The sequence below is a fragment of the Panicum hallii genome, chromosome 5 (assembly GCF_002211085.1).
Source record: "Panicum hallii strain FIL2 chromosome 5, PHallii_v3.1, whole genome shotgun sequence".
NCBI lineage: Eukaryota > Viridiplantae > Streptophyta > Magnoliopsida > Poales > Poaceae > Panicum > Panicum hallii.
In genome coordinates this window covers 3,564,249-3,587,529 of record NC_038046.1, presented here as the reverse complement: position 1 = coordinate 3,587,529, position 23,281 = coordinate 3,564,249, and the positions used below count along the sequence as shown (strand labels likewise).

Sequence of the window (23,281 nt, the reverse complement as noted above, 5' to 3'; positions counted from 1 at the left end):
CTGAGACTTTTTCAGAGGGCAGCATGACTGTTTTACCTGGCCACCTGTTGTTTTTGTTTCCAGATTGATTTCTACTGAGCCTGAGTGTTCCACCTGGTTTTCTGTTCTGATCTCATTTACACTTTGCATGCGAAAGGACAGTTGGGCTGATATATGCCGTAAGTTCAGTGATGTACCGCGGGCTCAAAAGACAAGAGACTGTGAACTAGTAGAGGATAAGAACATTTCATTTCAGGAGTTATAACCGACCAGATAACATCATGAGGATCTGTTGCATTTGATGCATCCGTTTGCAAAAAAAAGAAGCAGCAAGAGTAGTGAACTACTGGTAAGGCAGTTCGGTCAACAGTAGACATGCTTAACAGAAACGAACAGAGTACAGCATCACGAGGCGACAGTAATGTTGACAATCAAAAGAACTAATCCAAGAATAGCATATACAAAGCCAATGCTATACTTCTAGAATGCCTCTCTTGGGAGGTTGCCCACTCTAGCTGATCATCTATGTTAGTACCACCAAATGCCCAATCACATGTCACCATCTATGCAAGCCTGCATAAGAAAGGTCAAAGGCTGACATCAGTTTCTAGAAAAAGTTTTGAACAAAGAAAAATAAACTAACTACGCCCTTACACTTACCCAAATGAAAAAGGCCAATGTGCAGAAACGCTGAAACGGTGACCAAGACCCAGAGCGCTACTACCCAGTCTGGGAAGAGCAACCAGTGGGAGTAAAAGATCACAAGCTGTGTAACAGCTGCAAAGGAGGGGAGTATTCAGGTTTATGTCAGAGCTAATGAGCTATCATTCCACAAGTGATTCCATTTGCCAACTCGTATAACAAGAGATATCTCCATACCTAGCATGCCAATGCGGCTGAAAAGTCGGCTGTAGAAATGCTGAATCCGAGATCTAACGAATAGGCAGGGCACACCCAGACCGACCAAGCACCACATCAAGGAGAACGCTGCGCCCGCACACCGACGGTACCATGGGGTGTAGACATCCGTCTTGAGCACGCCGTCCGGTCCCATGTAAGAGAGGCTAGAAGGGAACAGCCCTGCATAGCTGAGCAACCAGAGATCCTCTGGCTGCGCCTGTCGCTGTCCTGTTGGCATCATTCAATGGTTAAGTTAGACAGATAGATAGGCATCATCAATTGGCGCTGAAAAAACACTAGGCCCACCCCAAGCCCCCCAAACTCCCAAACACAAGGCCTCCACCTCTGCCAGACTGCCACCAGTGGCTGCCGTGAACCCCGGAGGCCGGAGTTGCCACGCACCGTCGTCAATTCATCAAGCTACGCTGCCGGGGGATGGGGCACTCAACGAGTTCAAATCAGCGCGCCGCGCACACCGGGCGCCCGATCGAACGCTCTGCGTGCACTTCCGCACGGCGGGCACCACGGCGTAATTGGCACGAAGAGTCGAAGACAACCCGATGACCGCGAACCCACCAAAGAACACAACAAGATCAACTGGCCGATCGAACATTCTACGCGTGCAAAGACGCACCCCGGCCGCGCGATCGAACACTTGGCGTGCGTCTCTGCGCGCCACGCACCCCCACGCCACCTGCCGCAAGCGAACCCCGAGCGGGGCTGCCGTCGCCGGTTGAGTCAAGACACGACACACCAAGAACGCAAGAACGGGTCCTTTTTGACATCATTACCTGACCGGCGGCAGGAATGTCAGCGATGGTCGCCCCCTTGTGCGAGTGCGACAACCTCAGGTCCTTGGCGAGGAGATGGGCCTCTATGTGCACCTCCCCGCCGATCTTGCTCTGCGTCCACTTCGCCCACCATGCCTTAAGTTGCCCAGCGCATCCCCTCGGCTGCAACGCCTCCTCCTCCGACCTCCGCGCCGGCCCGCACCGTCCTGATCGCAGCCACCAGGTGGCCGAACCCGTCGCACGCGCGCGTCAAAGTGGCCGCCTCCTCCCCCAACGCGGCGGCGGCTCTGCCCAGCTCGAAGACCGCGTCTGGACGCCCGGCTTAATCCGCACGAGACAGCTTGTCGGCGGCGTCCACGAGCTTCTTCTTCGGAACGCCACAGCCGTCGGCGGCCGCCCCGAGCTTCTCCGCCAGCATCAGCAGGTCCTCGGCCCTACTCGGCAGCGATGACTCCGCGCACGCGACAACCAAGGCGGTCGCGGTGGCGGCGTCCATCTTAGTGCTGCTTCCTTCTCGAGATTTTTTGGGTTTCTTGGTCCGGAGGCGAGAAAGGGAGGAGCGCCGAGAGCGAGCGCGGGCGGCGGAGAGCGGGGGGTCCGGTCAGGCAGGTTATATTAGCCTGAGCCAGGCGTTCGGTTCTGGCTTCGTCGGCGTTCAGTCTCCGCGCGCGCGGGTAATCTGCCCAGCAAAAAAAGTTTAAAAGAATGGAAAAAGAACAGCGCTACAGGCAAGGGGCCTTTCAATATAACTTCTAAAAATGGTTAGCATAGGAACTTTAAGGCGTCTTCAAGAGCTTTTTTTTAAATCTACTCTCTAAATCAATTTAGAGAATTATTTAAATAAAAATTATTCTCTATATTCTTATACTTTCCAATAGCTTTTCTATATCTTATGCGTAGTCTAGAGAGCAATTCTTACTCTCCATAAAGGCTAGCGAGAAATCTGGAACAGAGGAGGTTTATATTTAGATATCCAATTAAAAATACTGTTGGAGGGTAAATTTTTAACAAAAATCTCTATTTCTAAAGATATAAAGATTCTTTTAGAGATGCTCTAATAGCAACTCCAAGAGACTCTCTATATCTTTCCTCATTCTTAGGAATAGAGTTTTTGATGGAAAAATACGCTCCAACAGTTTCTCTAAGTGTTTATCAAATATAACCATCCTCAATTCCGCATTTCTCGCTTAGATAACGAAAATAACTTTTTAGAGTGTACACAAGATATAGAAAAGCTGTTGGAAATTGAAAATATTTAAAAATCAATTTTTATGTAGAAGACTATCTAAATAATAATTTAGATAGTGAAATTTGGAAAGACTCTTTGAGATGCTCTAAGGGGGTGTTTGGTTAGCACAGACTAAACTTTAGTCTGGATATTTGAACATCAATTAGGAGTATTAAATATAGACTAATTACAAAACCAATTGCATAAATAAAGGCTAATTCGCGAGACGAATCCATCAAGCCTAATTAGTCCATGATTTGACCATGTTGTGCTATAGTAAACATATGCTAATGATGAATTATTTAGCCTTAATAGATTCATCTCGTGAATTAGCACCGGCTTATGCAATTAATTTTATAATTAACTTATATTTAATCCCCTATTTAGCGTCAAACATCTGATATGACCCAGACTAAAAAATTGGTCATTGATCCAAACATCCTGTAAGGCTCATATTATTGGGCTCCTGCCCATGTCTAGCTCCCGTTCGTGCAATAGATTGTTGTGCTTTTAATTTTCTAAAAAACTAGATTCGATATTTTTTTATACATAATGCAACATTCACATACACGCACGCACACTTACTCCTTTTAATATAAGCACCTTTGAGAGATTGCTATAGGTGCCTCGCTATCGACGGGTGCATCACATACCATTGAATGAATAGTGTTGGCTAAATTCTAGATTAATTTCAGAAAAATACGAGAATCTGTGCAGCTGTGCCGAGTCGAGAACTTAAACCTGAATAAACAGATTTCATCATAAGTAACTTTACCGGCTACGGAACGCTCAATTCACAACTAGGTTCAACATTATAAACATCTAGATCAATATTTCCAAGGACTAGATTCAACATTTTCTAATAAAATCGAATTAACATTTAAAAATACTAGATCCAACATTTTCTAAAACACAGATCTGCATTTTGAAAAATACTACATTCAACATTTTTTCACAACCTGTACCAACATTAGATTCAATACTTTTCAAAACACAGATTAACGTTAAGTGGACCGTTCCTTCGACATTTCCACAACGTATATCAACATTGCATTCAATACTTTTCAAAACCTAAAGCGAGCAGCGATGGCAGCGGCGGAGTGAGCGAGCGAATGGCGGCGGCGTGCTAGGGTTAAGACCGAGCGAGGAAGACACTTATGAATGAGACTACACTTACTAATCTGTTAACGATTGTCTTGCATTGTCATTCTATACAACTTTTTTTTATGTTAGTGGTTAAAGTTAGAATGATTTGATCAACAGAAATCTAAAAACACATGGTTGGATCATAGTCATAGAATTCGGGTCGATGCCTTGTCCCACGACTTGGGAACGCCGTCCCAATTTGAGGGTCGGGGTCGACGGATCAGTGTCTCGTTCAAGGTTGGGTCGCATTCTGGCTTGAGAGGGGTTGTAGCCCTATAGCTAGCGGATTCAATTGGGATAAGGAGGTTAAGGACAATGGATTGATGTGACTTTTGTTAGATAATAGGAGTACGTGTGGCATGGTCTAAATGTACTCTTTTATACTTTTCTTATATGGTTGTACATATTAGTTTTTTCATTAGTAGCACATGTATATAGTTTTTGCCTTTTATAAGGACGCATGGATCCAAAGATATTGACCCGGATGAAATAGAATCACGTTCCACATAATAATTTATCATTTTAAAGAGGTATACCACCTTCGTACCATAATTTTATGAAGTGTCGTCCCTCGATCCTCGACCCGAGAACTTTGTGAATATGGGTTGGATTTTAGAGTCGGTTTGGTAGAGCTCTTCTTGATTCTAATTCACTATAAAATGTGAATCTTTGAGAGAAATGATTTCGTGTTTAAAAGTGATTTTCTATGATTCTTTAGGCGATAAGTAGATCAGGAGTTACTTCTTTCAGCTTTCATACCGCTAATTCATTTTATAAAATTACTTCGCAGAATTAGGCTAAAGTTACTTCTCTGCAAAAATAATATTTAATAGAGCTCCTTCTAGATTTAGCTTGAAAGCTATACAAGTAAAAGAAAGGGGACAACTACTGATCCCCGTCCGACAGTATCATGAATTCAGACACCCTGAACCTGCTGTGCCAACTTAGGCACAATGTTCGAAGATTCTTCGGCGCCTCTCCTTCTAAATATTCCAAGCACCAAGCTGTATAGGTGACTGCCATGATTTGTTCTTGTGAGTATCCCTGACCATTTGTGAGTCGGATTTGCTCCACCATGATCTGATGCCTGGCAGTGCCCACTTGTGGGCATAATTGGCAGATCGGTTTGGCCTGTCTACCGCGTTTATTCAGCTTGCTCTTGTCGGCTGTGGGTAGCTTGCATTGCAGGAGAAGCAACATGAAGAACTTGCATTTTGCTTCCACCTCGACCTTCCAGATTTGTTCCTAGTTCAGTTCATGATACTATCGCTGAAACTGCACTTTTTTAAGATGATTGAAAGGACTGCCGGAGAGCTTCTTCGTCAGCAACCTGACGCAGGCCACGCACACAATTTTCTTGATGTCATTCCTTGCGCCACCGTTTGGTTTTCCCTCCAGGCAAGTCTGAAACACGCCGGCCAGAAGTCTCTGCGTCGTCCATTCCCAATTGAGATTCGGGTGCGGCGTCGTAACAGACTGCGTTCTGCTGCATCCAGCTCCAGGTGCGTCTGCATCCCCGTCCATGTTTTTCCCGGTCGTGTCAATTGCTGTACTAGTTGTTTGGCCATGTTAAGAGTAGACTGCTGGAGTCGAGTCGAGGCGCGCGGGTTCGTTCGGTTCAGGCAATCAGCCAAGCAGCTTGCAATGCACGCCCGCGAGGCCACGAAAATCCCCCACGGACTCTGCGATCTGCTCCGTGCAGTGATCGAACGCGCGTGCAATCGCCGGAAGCGGATCCAACTTTGTCGCGGTCGCGCGATCCACGGGCCAAAGCAGGGCCTTCCGCCGCCTCGCCGGCGCTTCCACTCCTGCTTGCACGCGCGCGCGAGAACGCCAACGGAAGACGGCAAGACGAGCACGGGCCGAGTTCGTGCGGGCGGCGCTGGCCGCCCAAGCCGCGGGAATCTCCGTTCGCGCGTCATTACCGAGAACATGCCACCCTGGTGTGGTGGTGTGGTCTGGTGCGGCGCGGCTTTGAGGTCGAGCTGCGCGACGGTGCAAGGATGGCGAATCGAGCGTTGCTGATGGCGGGCGGCGGCGGCCTCTCTCAGTTCTCGCGTCGCCGTGCTCAGGGTTATGATGACCCATGCATGTCCATCTGCCTGCCGGCTCACAGAGGCTCCGGCCACCGCGCGCGCGTTCCGTGCCGCGACACGAGACGGGAGGAAGGAGTACGTCCCACCACCGCAGGCGCCGGCGCGGTGTTGTCGATCGATCTGTCGTAGTACTCCGGCCGGCCACCGGGTGCGTGCGCGTGCTCGCTCCATGCCGGGCATCGGGTTCCTCCCCCGGTCCTGTGCCCCCCGAAACAAACGACGGTCAGGGGGGTGAGCGACGCTACCCGGAACTTCGTCAAGATCGCCAGCATGGTACGACGACACCTACGTACAGCATGCTCGCCTGCTCGGGTCTCGGCAGCGAAGCAAGCGTCGGGGTTTGGCGTCTGCGGGGCCGAGAGGGCATGGTGGGCTGGTGGCTGCCTGCCCGGGTTCGTTCGTTACTGGGCACAATGGGCTTACGTACGAGCCGCTACGAATTCAATAAACTTGTGGGCCAGTTTGGCTTGGTTCCAGCGCCAATTTCCCTTTCCCCCTTTCTCCTGTCCACCACAGCCCAAGTAGCTTCCGCCCATTCACACGCGCAGCAGCAGCCAGGTGGGCCGGTTGGATATTGGCTAGATTTAGCCTTGACCATACTCAAAAAAATAAAAAAAAACTGCCGATTGCGTCCAGGCAGAAGCTAGTTATCAACGCCGGCACGTTGTGGGCCCGGTGTCGACTCCCCTTTCGTCCGTGCAGGCACGCTGCGTTGTCCCTTGACGCAACGTGCCCGTTTCCTCTACGAGAAGAAGAAGATCAAGGAGCAACCCACCCACGTGGCCACGTTCATCTTCCGGAACGTTTCAGCCGGGGGGCTCGGCGGAGATATTCCCCCGGGCATATTTGTGCTGCTGGCATCCAAAGGTCCACGTACGGAAGATTTTGTGATGCATCAGATCGCTAATCGCTTTTGGCTGCATGCAGCGCTAGCGCACGCAGCGGAATCACACCTGCTGACGTGCAGCGCGTCCTGCCTGCCTGCTGCGTTCCACGGCCGGCTGCATCTCAAAAGACACGAAAGCTTTGGCAACACCACGCCAGCCTGTGGCCCTTCTTATCTGTCGAGTGTCGAGCAGTAGCTTTCTGTACTGCCCATGCCTGCCCAGCTTTCAGCTGCCGTCGCTAGCAAACGTTGAGACTTGAGTAGGTAGCAAGTTGTACAGTACTCTAATTAATCTTTGTTTCGTAAAAGAGGGTCCAGGTAATTACGGTAGCGATAGCCGTTGAGCGATGAACAGGAAGCTCTCGCGCCCTGGCTAATCACCAACCAACCACCACCGCCGCATCACCGGACAAGGCAGGGCAATCACGCCACGACGAGGACGCGGTCGCCACTGCCGGCATGGTAGGTGTGCGTGTAGGACAGGAAAGGACAGGACAGGTGGTGGAGCGCGAGACATATTCCTTTCCATTCTTGACGCCGCCGTCCGTCTCCACCTCTGCCGCCGCTCTGGGCTCGGATCGCACATTCGCACGGCGCAGCTTTTGGAGCCAGCCACCGATCGGGAGAATGGACAGCACGGGTAGGCGAGCAAAGCGGCGGGATGTCCAGTCTGCCCTCGGTTGCACGCTTGTCGCTAGACAGGGAAGAGAGGAAGCGGAACAGCTGGAGGGCAAAGAGGGTGTTTCCACTCTCTGACCGCCGGCCGAACCGAAGCGGCGAGCCCGAGCTGGCAGCCAGCCTTGAGCCTTGAGCTTGAGCTCGGCCGATCTGTCAGAGGCTCAGAAAGACGCAACAGGACTTTCCCAAAAAGCCCTCCCGAAATGTTCTCCGCCCTCCCAGCTGCCCACACGCGCAGCGGGGGCAGGAGAAATCGCCCACGCGCTTGCTTGCGCCAATCGCGCCAGACGCCGGCTGCGAGTATCCAGCAGCAGCCGAGCCGGTGAATTACAGCGGAGTGAGGCGACCGTTGCGGCGCCTCGCCTCGCATTAAACTACCCTGCCGCCCCCCACGCCCCACCCCCGCTCCACGCCGCGCACGGCCGGCGGCACGGCGTCCCGTCCGGCGAGTTGAACTGAGTTGAGTTCAGCCGGCGGCGCGAGGCGCGGGGGCCCGATCGCTTCGGGTCCGGCCTCCAGGTGGGTGGATCCGTCCTCGCTCCGGGTCTGTCCCACAGACTGCTCCCCGTCGCCGCTCCCGCTCTCGTTCGGGGTGTGATCTGGGGCGCCGGCGTTGAGGAAGCTGCGTGATCTTCCGCAGGAATTTTGATCTGATCGGGCGGCCGTTCTCGGAGTCGAGGATCTTGATTCGGTTTGCGCGACGGGGTGCAGGCGCGCTTTTTCTGTCCCGGCTCCTCACGTCGGATTTGACACAAGGAATCGGTTTTCTTCAACTCGTGTCGAAGCTGATTTGGTCAAACTCTGACCGACGGGAGGGGAATTTTTTCTGCTTCGGTTTGGATTTGGCTTCGACAAAGGGTGGAAGGTGGTTGGCCATTATATTGCCGCTGCTGAACTTTCTGGCTTCTGCTGCCCGTTGGATCGAAGAGCAGTTCACCGTGCCGTCCCAAGAATAGCAGAACACAAGAGGGTTACCGTAGGAGCTCTTGCGGGAAGTGCTGGTTTTTGGCTGTTTGAGTGCAGTCGCATCCAAAATTGGATTTTTGGGGCTGCGAGAGTATTCCGAGGCATCAGGACTCGCGGGTGCTTCAGGAAGACGACTTGTTCAGCTCGTTCTTTTGTTGGTGGGATCGGAGACTAGAATCGAAGAGAAATGGGGGTGATGTCGAGGCGGGTGCTGCCCGCCTGCAGCAGCCTCTGCTACTTCTGCCCCTCGCTGCGGGCGCGCTCCCGGCAGCCTGTCAAGCGGTACAAGAAGATCATCTCGGAGATCTACCAGCTGCCACCGGTATGTCCAATTCTGCGTTGCTCTCAGAATTCAGCCGTTTCTGATATAGCTGTTTTTTCTGCAACTGGGTGTGTGGTCAAAACTGTGAGGGAATTTGATGACAATTGAATTTTTGGCGTCATAGGATGGAGAACCAAATGATAGAAGAATTGGGAAACTCTGTGATTATGTCTCGAGAAATCCAACACGCATACCAAAGGTAACGCTTTCAACCTTAACTCCTTTTTTCATAGAATGGAGACACAACAATTGTACATTTCCAAGAGTTGAGACTGGACTCTAGGCAGTAAGAAAATCAAATGCAATAGTTCAAGCAAAATGAAAAAAAAGAAGGAAATGTTTTTGAGTTGAACTGAATAATCACCCTAATGGAAAATTCTAAAACTGGTGTATTTGAAATGTACTTGTAATGCTAATATGTCAAGAAATGAATGATTGAGCTCTGTAAAACCAGGATTCGTGGTCACACTCAAACCTTTTGTGGGCAGATCACAGAGTATCTTGAGCAGAGATTCTACAAAGATCTGAGGCATGAGAATTTCACTTTGGCCAAAGTTGTGCCATGCATCTATAGAAAACTTCTCTGCTCATGCAAGGAGCACAGGTAGGTGTTAGCTGTTAAGGTTCTCTTCTACCAATGACACATCCATACTCATTTGTTGTTCTCGTGCTTATCATATTATTCTTAATTCAGGCCATTGCTAGCCACAAGCTCATTATGCACCATTCGCACTCTTCTTGATCAGAGAGCGCATGATGATCTACAGGTTCTGGGTTGTCTAATGCTTGTTGACTTTCTCAATGGCCAGGTTGGTTACATAACTTGCAACTGCATTTGCTGATAGATATTGCCATCTATTTAACTTAATTAGAGATGTTTTGTAGGTTGACAGCACACATATGTTTAATTTGGAAGGTCTGATACCAAAACTTTGCAAAATTGGTCATGAGCTAAGGGAAGATGATGAAGGGCTCCGTCTTCGATCTGCTGCACTTCAGGCTCTTGCTTCTATGGTAACACTTCTTTTTTAACTAAATTGTTCCCATGAATAGTATAAGGCATTCTTCGCAGATATATTGTATCAAATACATTGATCTAGATTGGAGATTTTTAGGTCTAACATGTATATTACCCTTAGATTGTAAGTTTAAGTTTTCCTGGTTGCTTTGCATTGCTGATTCCTTCCTTTTTTGGCTTAGCAAAAATAATATCGTCAATGTGGTCTAGCACAATCAAGTTGGATAACAACAAAACATGGCTTTTTATTTTGTTTCATTTGCAGTGTGGCTTGTATTCACTTTCATTTAGTATTTTACCTTTTTGTGGTGCGTACCATCTGACTGCCATCTCTGTAATCAGGTCCAATACATGGGTGATCATTCTCACATTTCAATGGAACTCGATGAAGTAAGTATTTATTGCTTTTTATATTGTTACAAGGTGCATAATTAATTCCATACATGGCAATCACTTTCATATTTTAATCGAACTTGATGAAGTAAGTTTTTATTGTGTTTTATATTGCTACAAGATGGCTGGATAACTTCTGGGAGATGTTCTTGATTTTTCTTATCCGCATTGTATATGATTGGTGCAATCATCTGGAATATGAATGAATGAATTCATTTTGGATTAGAAATAGGATGACTAGATACATGCAAGAGATTCAATCAGAAATCAGTGACTTCTGAAAATTGCTGAAAGGAGTTCAACATTAGTTTTAATCGATAACTGCTGAGAAACAATACTTTATGAAACAAAAAATTAGCAGCACTGAAATTAGGAGCGCTGTGTCTAAATTCTGTATTCATTCTTGAACACAGGTTGTCTCAGTGATCATAAGCTGTTATGAGGTTAATCAAACTCTCTCAATAAAAGAGGTTGTCAGACTTCAAGATGATGATGATTTGGTCATTAATGGGAACTTGGCTGTGGTACCAGTGTCTGGGCAAAATAGTGCCAAAGTGGCATCTGATACAATGTGAGCTGTCCTGCCAGTGTAACAAGCGCATTTCCAGATCCTTATGCATCTTTCAATGCTATAATGGTTTAATGTGTCAGCAGGTCTGTGTCTGAAAATCCAGCGCATTGGGCAAGGGTTTGCTTGCGTAATATGGCTAATATTGCAAAGGAGGCAACAACAGTGCGGCGTGTTCTTGATCCTCTTTTCCGCCTTTTTGACAGCCATGACTACTGGTCTCCTGAGAATGGGATTGCCCTTTCTGTTCTGCAAGAAATGCAGAAACTGATGGACAAATCAGGTGCAGCAATTTCCACCCATGTAATTTCTGTTTCTCCACCCTCCCCCCCCCCCCCCCCCCCACCCCCACCCCCACCCATTATACCTTTCAATCATTATTGTTCAACAGAAGACATATTAAATACTTTGTTAACTTCCTGTTCTCCCCCATATTGCCAGGGCAACATGGCCATTTGTTGTTATCTTTCACTATAAAGCACATAGATCATAAGGTTATTGCCAAGGAACCTGCCAAACAAATCAGCATTCTTAAAGTTGCTTCAAGTCTTGCAAGGCATGCAAAGTTGAAGGCATCAGTGACAATAGCAAGCGCAATCAGTGACTTAATAAAGCATTTGCGCAAATGTATGCATTTTGCTATTGAAGCATCCAATGCTCATGCTGATGATGGCAAATGGAATAGCGCACTTCATGTGGCCTTGGAGGATTGCCTCGTGCAGTTGACAGAAAAGGTTATCATATTGTTTTGGTTCCTTATTACTTAACTACCCGTTGCTCTCATCATAGAGATCTTTAAGTTGCTCCTTTCACTTCATAGGTTGCGGATGTTAGTCCTATTCTTGATATGATTGGGGTAATTCTCGAGAATCTCTCTCATACTGCTACCATCGCAAGATCAACAATTTCATCTGTTTATCGCACATCACAAATTGCAGCTTCTATCTACAAGTCATCGTACCATCAGAAGGCAAGTTCCTGGCATACCCACTACTGCATGAAGTAATTTTTGCTTTAAAAATAATAACTGGAAATTGGTTGTGCATATCTCAGGCATTTCCTGAAGCTTTATTTCACCAGCTTCTCTTAGCAATGTTGCATCCAGACAATAAGACAAGGATTGGTTCACATCGTGTTCTATCCACCATCGTCGCACCTTCTCTGCTGTGTCCATGGTCAGCCATGAGCTTTCCAATCCCAGTAAAGAGCGATGATTTGCAGAACTTATATTTGTTGGCTCTCTCAGCTTTCTCTTCTGAAGCCATAATCAATGAAATTAGGACCAAAAACTACATCCAAGAATCCTTGCAGAAAAATGGCAGATCAGAAGCTATACTTGGTACTGGGAATGGATGCACACAGACAGAATCAAATGCAAGGCAGTATCTAGGGAGCCCATGTCTGAATGAACATCATTTTACAGCATTTAACGATGAAGTATGAAATCCAGTTGGCATATGTATACTAACTTGTTCTCTCTGTTTTTTATTTTTATTTTTGTATTGCACGTTAGTGTCCAACTGATGTACCATCTTATTTTCTTCCATCCAAGCAGAATCTAAAGTTCATGAAGCTGAACAACCACCAGATTGTTCTTCTTCTTTCATCTATTTGGAGTCAAGTATCTCTGGAGGATAACTCACCTGCGAATTTTGAAGCAATGTGCCATATCTACAACATTGCTTTATCTTGTTCGAAATCAAAAGTAAGTCAAGGTTCAGTATATATGTTACTATTGTTATCCCATGGCCAAGGGTACTGTTTCGTGATATCAAATGTAGGTCCTTTAAACATATGGAACATATGTTACTAAGATTTGTGAGCTTAGAGGCTGCTATTTTATTCTGAAGGAAAGCCCTGAAATAATTACAGAGCAGAGAAAGAGAAGATCTGAACTGTTCATGTTAAGCCCTCCATTTAAAATTTATTTACTACGTACTCTTTTGCAAACGTTATTATCATGAAGTTCCCTTTTAGATTCCCGGGCTAATAGGACCCAGCAATATCATTCTGTTCTTAAGACTTGGAAGTAGTGTACCATGTGTCTGACCGAGGAATTTTTGTGGCAGAGCTCCAGTCATGTGGCACTAGTTCGCTGTTTCCAGTTGGCATTCTCTCTCAGGAGAAAGTCTCTTAGTCAAGAAAGTAAGTTCCTTCACCATTGCCTGCTCTGTTCCCTTTTCCACTTTTACATAAGTAAATTTATGTTTCAAGAACTTATACCCTTCTAGGATTTCACCAAAAATTGCAGTTAAGTGTATGGCTTGATTTCCTCACTTACCCTTTTCACTGTAATGAAGATGATTTGCAGCCATCTCGTAGAAGGTGTTTGTATACAATGGCATCAGCAATGCTCATCTTTTCAGCCAAAATAGCTGATCTTCACCAGATAATTCCTCTCGTCAAAGCAGCAGCACCAGAGAAAATGGTTTGTTGGTTCCAATCATGTGTATATTGCATGTTCTCAAATCAACAAAAAGGAAATAAAAAACACTATCTAGCCCTTGTAGCCTTATAATCTGTGCAATGAACATGTAATGTAATAATGTTCAAGTTGCATTTACTCTTCTGTTGATTTTGCAGGTTGATCCTCATCTTTGCGTAATGGATGACTGCCAACTCGTTAACACCTCTGCAGAGTCTTCTAACAGTGAGATGGTTTTTGGTTCTGAGGAAGATGAAAGTAATGCACAGGCCTTTCTTTCAGCCATAAACAAGGATGATGTGGAGTTGATAGAAACCGTGATGTCCCATTTTAAGAAGAAATTTGAAAATTTACCAGAGGTGTATATAGATTTGTTTAGTATTTTATTTATTTGTTTGTGTAGAACAAAGGTCTTATTTAGTGTCTTTACTTGTGACCTGCAGAAGTTTAACGGGATAGAAGAACAACTTCTTCAAGAGTTTTCCCTGGATGATTCATTTCCTCTTGGCGCTCCACTATTCATGGAGACACCACACTCTTGTTCGATATATGCTGAAAAGGACGACCACTGTTTTGATGAGGTCCCTACTGATCCTTCACAAATAGTTGATCTTGCACAACAATATCCATACTGACAGTTGCATTATTGATGTTCTAACTTGCCCTTTGTGTCTGCTTGTCTTCTGCCCTCAGGATGGTGTTCCTTCTGAGCTAGATGATGATGACGACATCATCTTTGAACACAGTGGATCTCAATCTGACAGGAAAACATCTGGTTCTATGGCTTCATCAGATGTTCTAACGGTTAATCAACTAATAGAATCTGTATGTGCCATCTCTACTAACCTCCACACCTGTTAGTTTGTTAGTTCCAGACCATGTAGATCCATCATTTTTTATGCATAACTGTTTGCCATGCAGGTTCATGAGACAGCAAGGCAAGTCGCTAGTGTTCCAGTTTCTGCCAACCCTGTACCTTATGACCAAATGAAGAGCCAATGTGAAGCCCTGGTTATGGAAAAACAACAGAAGATGTCTGTTCTCTTGAGCTTCAAGCATTCGAGGACTAACTCCCATGGCTCAACCGGGTTGGATGGGCTTGAAACGAACGAGGCATGTATATCTTATCTGCAAAATCTAGCCATCTCATGTATCATTAAGATATCAGATTTTTTTCCCCGCGAGTAAAATGCTGTTCAGAACTTAACGTCAGTCTCATCACTTGTCATGTATTGCAGTCATCCCTGCGATCCGAGCCTGAGTTGCAATCAACTAGGAAGGGCCGCATGCGACGCAGCGATTCAGCATCCAGCGAATCTGACTGTTCGTTCAGGCTGCCACCTGCAAGCCCATACGACAAGTTCCTGAAAGCGGCTGGACGGTAGCTTGGCACGGCTTCGTGAAGCTTCGTGACGCTTCACTTTTCAAGTCTGTATACAAGAGAGTTTGCAAGATTTTCATGCCATTCCTTGCCCCCCGTTCTTACTCCCTGTTCTGGGAGTTTTCTTTCAAGTGTACATTGACACTCCTCGACAAGGTGTACAAATTTTTATTACTTTTGGAGACTAATAATAAACGGAAATGTATAGGTAATCGCACAAGTTCTTGTATCATAAAGTATTTGTTCATTTGTTCGTCGTGAAAGGAATAAATTTTACCCAAATTCTTGCCTTGTCGCTGTTGAAGAATGAATGCCTAATCCGAAATCATGCCTTTCCGTTTGCTTCATTGTTTGCAATATCCACGCCGTCCCTGTATCTTACATCCTCGTTGCAGCTTGTAAACCTCTTAAGGCTCCAGATTCACAGCGACCTTGACGAATGTATTCTTACTTGAGAGATGGGATCAATCAGCAACCGATGAACGGTGAGGCCTTTTTTTTTTTTGAGTTCTCTCTTCTGCTAGGAGCGGTATGCTCTCTGTAAACTCCAATGTAAGAAGAGAGATGCACCGCTAAAACGCTGGATCTTTGGTACGTTGGCAATGCAGTCGGACTGAAGGGGCTATGTTCCTGAATTTTTAAAAGAATTTTTCATCGTCAAAACGAGAACGCTAAGACATGCAGGGGTACTGAAATTTCGAGTTAACAAAGCAAAGTTAACAGAGTTTGAGAATCAGAACTGCACAGAACGACAAGACACCGGCGGCGCGCAAGATGGAGGACGCTGAAGAGGCTGTCTGCAGCCGTGAGAGGCTGGCTTTCACACCCAGTGCTCATGGAAGAAGAAGGAACACGCGCCGGCGTCCGGCCGGTCACATTCTGTTTCAGCCATCCGCCGGCGAGTTGAGCGTCGCCCCGCCAAACAAGAGCCCGACCACCGCTTGGCCGCAGGTACTGGGAGATACGCAGTAGCACATGTGATGTGATTGGAATTGGAGAACGAGGCCACGCCGGCGTAGCGAGCGACGCGACCGGACAGAGGGAAGAGGGGGACAGCGGCGGAGCAGGAGGGAGCGTGGCAGGGAAAGGCACGGAGGAAAAGTGGAGAGGGAGGAGGAGGGGAGGACCGGACGAGGAGCGCAAGTCCATTGGTGACGTCGAGACAGACAGCCAACCGTCGCCGTTGCCGGAAGGAAAGGGGAAGACGACGATGTGGACGCGGCGGACGGCGGAGTGACTATTTTACAAAAAAAACCAGGATGAAAAGGGGGTTTTCTGTAAAAATTTGGATCGCGATTATTAATCGCAATCCGAATTAGGGGGTTTTATGTAAAAATCCGGACTGCGATTAATAGTCGCGATCCGATTTAGGAAGTTTTGTGTACAAAATCGCATCGCGATCCGATTTAGGGGTTTTATGTTAAAATTGGGATCAGTTTCAGGGGTGTTTATGTAAATGTTATATTCAGGGGTCTTTTGGAAAAGAGGGAAACCTGCTGCCGTCAGATCCGGACTGTGCGGTCCGATGGTGGTACGCATCAGTCAACGAGCTACATCTCTGCCGGCCACCGCCGCGACGACCTCACCATGGCCATGGCGGCTCCGGCCATGAATCCGCTCCATCGACCGGGCCGCATCCATGCCCCGCTGACCAGAGAACCCGCGTGTTTTCCCAACCCCGAAGCCTGCGCACTCAAACGAGGAGGTACCAGACGAGATGGAGGCGGCGGCGGCGGCCGCGAGATCCAGTACTTTAGCGGAGTCGCTTCCGTGACACCAACCGGTTCGTGTGCTTATTGCTGAGTGAGTGAGTGTTGGCTATCTTGTTTGCCAGATTTTATTATTATTATTAATGCGGCATTTCGTTCCCACATTTTGATTCGAGACTGACCAGGAGTTCACGTTTTTATTGAGATTTCGCTGATAATAATGTAGCAAAATCGTTGAACTTTTATCGTTTTATTCTGCAAATAGGTGTCCCGATGGTTATAATCTGTGGTCTCTCATCATCGTTTAAAGCCGAGAGCTCGCTGGTCGTTGGCGGTATTGATCCTCTACCTCCGAGAATTTACGTCGAATCCTCTGTGCTTTGAAGGCTTGATCATGTGCTAATCCATTGCGGATTCCTTGTTGACGTGAAGGCGTTGATGGGAGACCTACAGAGATGGCGGGGCGGCAACAAGGTGATCTCAGCGCGATTATTGGAAAAGCAATAGAGCAGGTGGGAAAACTACTTCAGCAGCGGATTCCGGAATCTAACAATGCCGTGAAGCCTAGCTATATGAGTGATGAGGGGTGGAGCTGAATTTTGCAGACACTGAAAGGCAGTGCGCGAGAAGAGTGTATGATAGGCAGGCGAAGGTGTACAGGAGGTGGGGCAAAAGGCAGTCAAATCGACGCTTCGCAATGATCCAATGGACTATCTATATGGTATTGATTTACCAAGTCAGTTATATTTTTTCCCTTGCTGAATTTGGAATGCTTTCCTAAGTTTTTGCTTAATTTAGTCTAATAGTCTTGGTTAGCTACAAAAATGAGGACCAAGGTCTGAAGAAACCTACAAAGATGATTTGCTCTGGTAGCTGATTGTTTAATACTTCAATTACTTATAGGCTAGCTACTTGATGACATGCCAGTATGACACACTGCTGTGATATATGGTGTTATGATATTAGATTAAGCAACCAATGATCTGCAGATCCTGACCTACAAGATAATGACTTTAAAGATGGCTTCAATTTTTGGAATTTTGGCACATCTTATTTAAAAATTTCTTTTATTGTACCTTACATAAATGCTAATGCTAATCTTTTTCTTTTTTCACTCACCATCACAAACTTCTTCATAATTGCTAAAATGTTGAAATTGTTTTTATACAATTCCTGACACCCTTTGCTTGCGGATAATGATAATCTGAAAACTTCCTTTATGTTATGCGGCACATGTCATGTTTCTTTGGTACATCCTACATGGATAACAACTGGCATGGATGACAATAGAGGACTCTAGGTTAACGTCCAAGCATCAGGGTTATGAGTTTATCTAGAAATAAAGGCACGCCAATGACTTTTGGAGGACTCAGATATTCCAGATACTCAATTAGTTTTCTTGCTCAATGTTTTTTCAAGTTAAAGATAAGATAAGACAAATAAAAGCTCAATAAAGTAGCACATCTGAAGCATAAAGGACAGAGTATCACGGAAGCTTTGTGCCTACATGACTGTTGTGGGATAACCAAGCTTGCACTCACATGATATTTCTCAATTAGAAGTAAAGCTAAAATAGAAAAAAGAAAAAAAAAGGCTCTCAAAGGTGCATAACATATGAGCAATCCGTGATGTGTAATTACATATCTTATTAAACAAATGCATAAATACACACATAGAGAAACAATACAGAAATCTTAGATAAGCTTGCCAGCAGTTTAGCATGTGCAAAATAGATGCAACCATTACTTGTGCTACAATCAAAACGTTTTGCATGATCAACATGAGTTATCTTTTGCCTCCAACGCCTATAAAAATAGCATTTACTATGTCAGAATTCATAAGTAGCTTTTAAGAACAACTGAGAAGACATAGCGTGGTCAATTGAAATACTTGTTTACCTCTGCAATGGAAAGTAATTACGCGTGCCCACCACCAAGGAAGGGAAACATGATCACCATTTTGAGTATTGATGGTGGTGGGGTTAAGGGTATCATCCCTGCTACCTTCCTCTCATTCCTTGAGTCTAAACTTCAGGTTGATCCTATGTTCCTCTGTTGCATATATAGCTTAGCAACTTTTACCACACCAATATTTTTGTCATAACTATGTTTGAATGTTGACCCTGGCTGTAGCCTTTGATCAGTGGAAGTTAAAAATTTGATCTGTTTTGGTGACCAACATCTTGTTCTCTGCACACATTCATGTTTGAGGGTTATTTATTTGCTGGTATGTTTTGCCATTTTTAGGATCTTGATGGGAGCAATGCACGCATAGCTAACTACTTTGATGTCATCGCTGGCACAAGCACAGGTGGCCTCATTACTGCTATGCTAGCTACTCCATCACTGAGCAATGCTAAGCAACCATGCTATGAGGCCAAGGATATCGTGCCATTTTATCTCAAGCATTGTCCTCACATCTTTCCATGCAGGTTTGTATGTTCGAGAGGCTTCTATCAATCATATTTCTTGCTTCTTGGAGGATATTTAAATGTTTGTATAAACAGATTATGTCTGAAGTGAATTATATTTATCTGTTATTGGAGAGGAATACATGGGAGTACTTTGACTTATTCCTTTATCTGATATGCCAACCAGGACCGGATTTTTTGGTTGGTTATGCAAGATAGTACGCATAATTAAGCTGATCATTGGGCCGAAATACAACGGGAAGTACCTCCACAAAATAATCAATGATCTGCTTGGTGAGACTAGAGTGAAGGAAACATTGACAAATATTGTGATTCCTACTTATGATGTTAAATGTGTAAAGCCAACAATATTCAGCACATTTAAGGTTCAAATTCTAAACTTAGTGTACGTGATGCCTTCATTGATTATTAACGGTGAACTAATATTTTTGTTATGGTATAGGCAAGATCTAATACCTTGATGGATGCTCGTCTTGCTGATGTGTGTATTGGCACATCTGCAGCACCAACCGTTCTCCCTGCACACTATTTTGAAACTGTGGATTATCACACTGGTGCAACACGCAGCTTCAACATTATTGATGGGGGCCTTGTCGCAAACAATCCGGTATGTTAAATTCTTTGGTGTTGACATCGACGCTACAATTTGTGGTTGGATGTTTCTATCAAGTTCCTATATGTTCCATTTCTTTGATTTAATTGTACATTTTTATCACTACTAATTTTTTGAGCTGAGTATTAGTTTTTTCCCCTTATGATCTTCTATATCCTCTGCGCATCTTTTTACATCTAGAGCCGGTGCATTCCGGCGCTCCTCATTGATCCACGTAGCTAATTTTCTATCAGCCATCAGATTAGCAGCTAATCTTCCATTAGCCGTCAGATCGTATACGGATGCCGGCGTACTAGCAGAGGAACCAAGAAGGATCTGGAATACTCCAGCAGAGAAAAAACTCAGATAGTAGTAAATTTTTTTTCCCATTATCAGTCAGATCCTATGTTAGCGAATTTGTTACGGACAAGCACAGAAAGAATCTAGAATATTCTAACATTGGAAAAAAATCTCATGCTAGATCATATTAAACAAATACTTTATAATTGAAGTGCAAAAAGAAGAAAACGAATCAAAGAAATATATTACAATGCAGTTAAGCCTTGCATCGAATCTTCAATCAACCCATCTCCTTTATAATACATGCACCGACAGATAAGATACAGTTGCTCCAAACAATCTATTAATTTGATAATTAAATTTGCAATACATATTGGGCTATGTGCAGTTTAGAATACCACCAGTAAAGTGTCAAACGCAGCACCTAGCCATCCATGGGGCAACAAAGTGTGCTATGAACTCTATCAGCTCGAGCGAGACGGATTGCGGATTGAGGTTGCTCCCCCATCGGCCTCCGCCACCTGCGACTTGAGCATTGGTGCCCACGAGACCTTGAATTGAGCACGGCGAGCGCGAATCAAGCACGCCCTTCTTGAGGTGGACGGAGGAAAGAGCGTGGTCGGAGCAGATGAGGAAGCGGGGGAGGCCACGAGAACGTGAGGGATGGGCGACTAGGCGAGCGAGCTGCGTGCGACTGTGAGAGACGAGGAGGTAGCAGCAACAATGGGGACCAGCGGTAACTGAGACTCCAATCAAGCCAGGCTTGTGAAGAATTTTGCAACAAGAATGTTTCAAATGGATTTACCAGGATCATATGGATCTAGAGGAAAGGACAGGTAGCTCGGTTTAACATTGATGGAGGATTCTGGCCGGCGGAGCTGTTAGTGGCTGCTAAGCAGCTTGCTGCTTGCCTGCTTTGTGTGTAGTGATGGAGAGACCGGTCCAGGGAAACAAGAAAACAGAGATGAGATAGACAGCTGCTAGTTTTCAAAAACAAATAGACAGCTGCTGACCTGCTGTGGAGAGGGGAAAGTGCTGGGCTCAGCCACGCCACGAGCCACGCTACAGGAAGCTTCTGCAACTGCCGGCATGCATGCATGCAGGGGAGGAGGGGAGGATCAGAACGCAGGGGAGAGGTGTGGACCAGGGTCTTCTATGATTTAATTTCCAATTCACTTATGGTTATATTCTTCTGTTCTCTGGTTTACTAATTAGCTAAATGGCTCCAAAGTTCTCTATACAGTTCTATTTTGACCATCTGTACAGCAACAAGAGTTATACCTAGGGGTGTGGTAACGGATAATAATCCTAGTGGTCTCTTCACAATCCAACTTGGCTTTTATATATTTTTAGCTCAAAATTGTATAAAATTAGAGCCCGATCCTTAAATTATCTAGGCTAAATTTTAAGGCCCTTTACCACCCCTAGTTATACCCTTGCTCAAACAAAGAATTATGCAGTCTGATTTATTCAAATCAAAACAAAGCTCTGGTTATTTCAATGTTATAACCATATTTAGACTATTTATGGGGACAAGAAGAATTACTCAAAAATTTCACCAGATTTGGAGAGTGCTTTGATCAAGTAAGATTGAAAAATATTAAAAATGAGGCCTCACAAGTCGAAGGAAGGAGTAATCGTATCCACCTGTCCCAACGCCCTCCTTAATCTAAACACAAGTCATGACTTTTCCAATCCTCTTTATCTCTCCAATCAAATAGAAAATATGGATAATCCTATCCCCTTATCAAACAGGGACATGGATCATCCAAAACTAGGTGCAGACCATCATATCCCATATTAAACTAAGCTGAATAAAAAAATAGTATATTAAAAATCTTGGAAGTTTTACAAACTCATATCTTTCACGTTTTAGCTTCCTTAACTTTTTTATTATGTAGAAAAAATAAATATATCTAACCTCATTTTTCCCTTACTAATTCAATCAGCTCACGGGCGCGCGCCAAATTTCTAGTCAACCTTTATTTGCCAAAACAGACATAAGAGAATGTAAATGCTAACAGAACACCTTGTCCTCTAAGTTGACAGACTCTGGTGGCAATGAGTGAGATAACAAAGCAGATCCGGCTGAGGAGCAAGGAATTCCCTGAAACCAAGCCCTTGGATTACCATAGATATCTGGTAATATCATTAGGCACAGGTCTTCCAGAGCAAGACATCAAGTTTGACGCATTGCATGTTGCTAAGTGGGGTATTTTTCAATGGCTTGGCCGGCACTATACCATGCCTTTGCTGCACATGTTCTTACATGCTAGCTCAGACATGACTGATAGTCATGTTGCGAACCTTTTCAAATCAATCGAATGCTCAGACCAACTGTTGCGCATTCAGGTAGATATACCATGTGTTTACAAGCCAGTGTCAATACTCCAGTTCTTGTCCTGCGAATGCATGCTGAAATCTATGTTCATCTACTGTTTTGCAGGACCACAACATACCAATAGCGTCTGTGTCAGCTGACCTCACAACGGAGAAGAATCTTGAAGGGCTGGTTACAATTGGAGAAAACCTCCTGCATAGGCCACTAAGCAAGGATGATTGCAAGATCAACCATGTCAGACCAGTGCCAAAAGATAGCTGTACTCTAACCTATGCTGATCTGCTCACACGGTTTGCAAAGCTCCTTTCTGATGAGAGGAAGCTTAGGCTCCAGAACATAGAACTGGATGCAGAGGGTCTTGGCGAACCATGAAAGGTGAGCTCTTCAGAACACATGGTCCATGCCCATCTTAGCAATTCGTGTTGATTACTATAAGCAGTTGTGTGTATTACATGTAGTTCTTCAGTGTGTAAATGGTAAAGTGACGTGTTAGCTCAGAGCCCTTTATAATTGGACAAACTGTAATGCCTTGGCGCGCCGGGCTATCTAGCTGTGTGTAATGTGAGTGTGGTGAACTGGTGGATCTGCATCCTAGGCTGTAAATTCTCTGTTACTCGTATTGAAAAAAAAAGTATGCTGTGATTATTCCAGCAGTCCAGCTCTCTAATTGGCCTTGGAACGCCAGACTATCATTATCATTTTAAAAAAGAATCTTGCTAGTTTACATAGGAATTGCAGAGGTTGTCCTAGAATATTAGGCTGTGATACTTTTCCTTTTAAAAGCAGAGTGCACGCTACGAATTATTGGCTTTGAACCCTCTGGTATCCCAAACTACCCATTACATACCAATGGGGCCATTAGGTTCCTCTTTCTTCCGTCATTCTCCGTCGGGTCTGTGTCCCTGTGAATGTGTGAAAAATTAAATTCCTTTTTAATACATGTTTGAATTGTTTGTGTTCCTTTTAGTATATATACTGTAATGTCTACAGCTCAAACATGATTATCCCACGCGTCCCCTTTCTGGTTAGTAGGCTTTCCTTCTGGCCATATTGCTAAACTTCTACACCTATCATGCCTCTCATCAGCAACATCCATCCAGCTACACCTTTTCAGAACACCCTGTCCTCAAT

The 23,281-nt window shown here is 45.2% G+C and overlaps 2 protein-coding genes and 1 long non-coding RNA gene across 5 annotated transcripts; 2 read left to right on the top strand and 1 right to left on the bottom strand.

Moving 5' to 3' along the window:
- The first annotated feature begins 7,924 nt into the window (after positions 1–7,924).
- On the top strand, positions 7,925–15,059 carry LOC112893434. Its single transcript, XM_025960760.1, has 19 exons — positions 7,925–8,992; positions 9,117–9,191; positions 9,481–9,596; positions 9,687–9,801; positions 9,878–10,006; positions 10,353–10,400; positions 10,817–10,974; positions 11,058–11,254; positions 11,413–11,705; positions 11,792–11,941; positions 12,025–12,408; positions 12,527–12,676; positions 13,041–13,116; positions 13,272–13,399; positions 13,555–13,755; positions 13,840–13,977; positions 14,090–14,221; positions 14,318–14,509; positions 14,635–15,059. Exons 1-19 carry the CDS (start codon positions 8,858–8,860, stop codon positions 14,779–14,781), a joined length of 2,964 nt encoding a protein of 987 aa, XP_025816545.1. The 5' UTR covers positions 7,925–8,857; the 3' UTR covers positions 14,782–15,059.
- Positions 15,060–15,270: 211 nt separating this feature from the next.
- Positions 15,271–16,001, bottom strand: LOC112893435. Its single transcript, XR_003228815.1, has 2 exons — positions 15,518–16,001; positions 15,271–15,407 (listed from the first exon to the last, which is right to left on the bottom strand). It is a non-coding gene; the product is annotated as an uncharacterized LOC112893435 (long non-coding RNA).
- A 392-nt stretch (positions 16,002–16,393) lies between these two features.
- On the top strand, positions 16,394–22,804 carry LOC112891898 (patatin-like protein 1). 3 transcript variants are annotated; one of them, XM_025958901.1, is made up of 9 exons: positions 16,394–16,584; positions 16,752–16,820; positions 16,919–16,998; positions 17,092–17,207; positions 18,733–18,917; positions 19,084–19,282; positions 19,360–19,524; positions 21,859–22,161; positions 22,256–22,804. In XM_025958901.1, the coding sequence occupies exons 4-9, from the start codon at positions 17,184–17,186 to the stop codon at positions 22,520–22,522; spliced, it is 1,143 nt and encodes a 380-aa protein (XP_025814686.1). In that variant the 5' UTR covers positions 16,394–16,584; positions 16,752–16,820; positions 16,919–16,998; positions 17,092–17,183; the 3' UTR covers positions 22,523–22,804. The 3 variants fall into 3 exon arrangements, with proteins under 3 accessions (XP_025814686.1, XP_025814685.1, XP_025814684.1); XM_025958900.1 differs by having other exon boundaries at positions 16,394–16,560; positions 16,919–17,207; XM_025958899.1 differs by having other exon boundaries at positions 16,394–16,580; positions 16,919–17,207.
- Positions 22,805–23,281: the final 477 nt, after the last annotated feature.

Excerpts from the sequence above, each read along its gene's own strand:
- LOC112893434 (XM_025960760.1), top strand. The coding sequence starts at position 8,858 with ATGGGGGTGATGTCGAGGCGGGTGCTGCCCGCCTGCAGCAGCCTCTGC. Across the intron at positions 12,409-12,526 it reads TTACAGCATTTAACGATGAA|AATCTAAAGTTCATGAAGCT; the intron begins GTATGAAATCCA and ends CCATCCAAGCAG. Across the intron at positions 14,510-14,634 it reads ATGGGCTTGAAACGAACGAG|TCATCCCTGCGATCCGAGCC; the intron begins GCATGTATATCT and ends CATGTATTGCAG.
- LOC112891898 (XM_025958900.1), top strand. The coding sequence starts at position 17,184 with ATGATCCAATGGACTATCTATATG. Across the intron at positions 19,283-19,359 it reads CAATATTCAGCACATTTAAG|GCAAGATCTAATACCTTGAT; the intron begins GTTCAAATTCTA and ends GTTATGGTATAG. Across the intron at positions 19,525-21,858 it reads GCCTTGTCGCAAACAATCCG|ACTCTGGTGGCAATGAGTGA; the intron begins GTATGTTAAATT and ends CTAAGTTGACAG.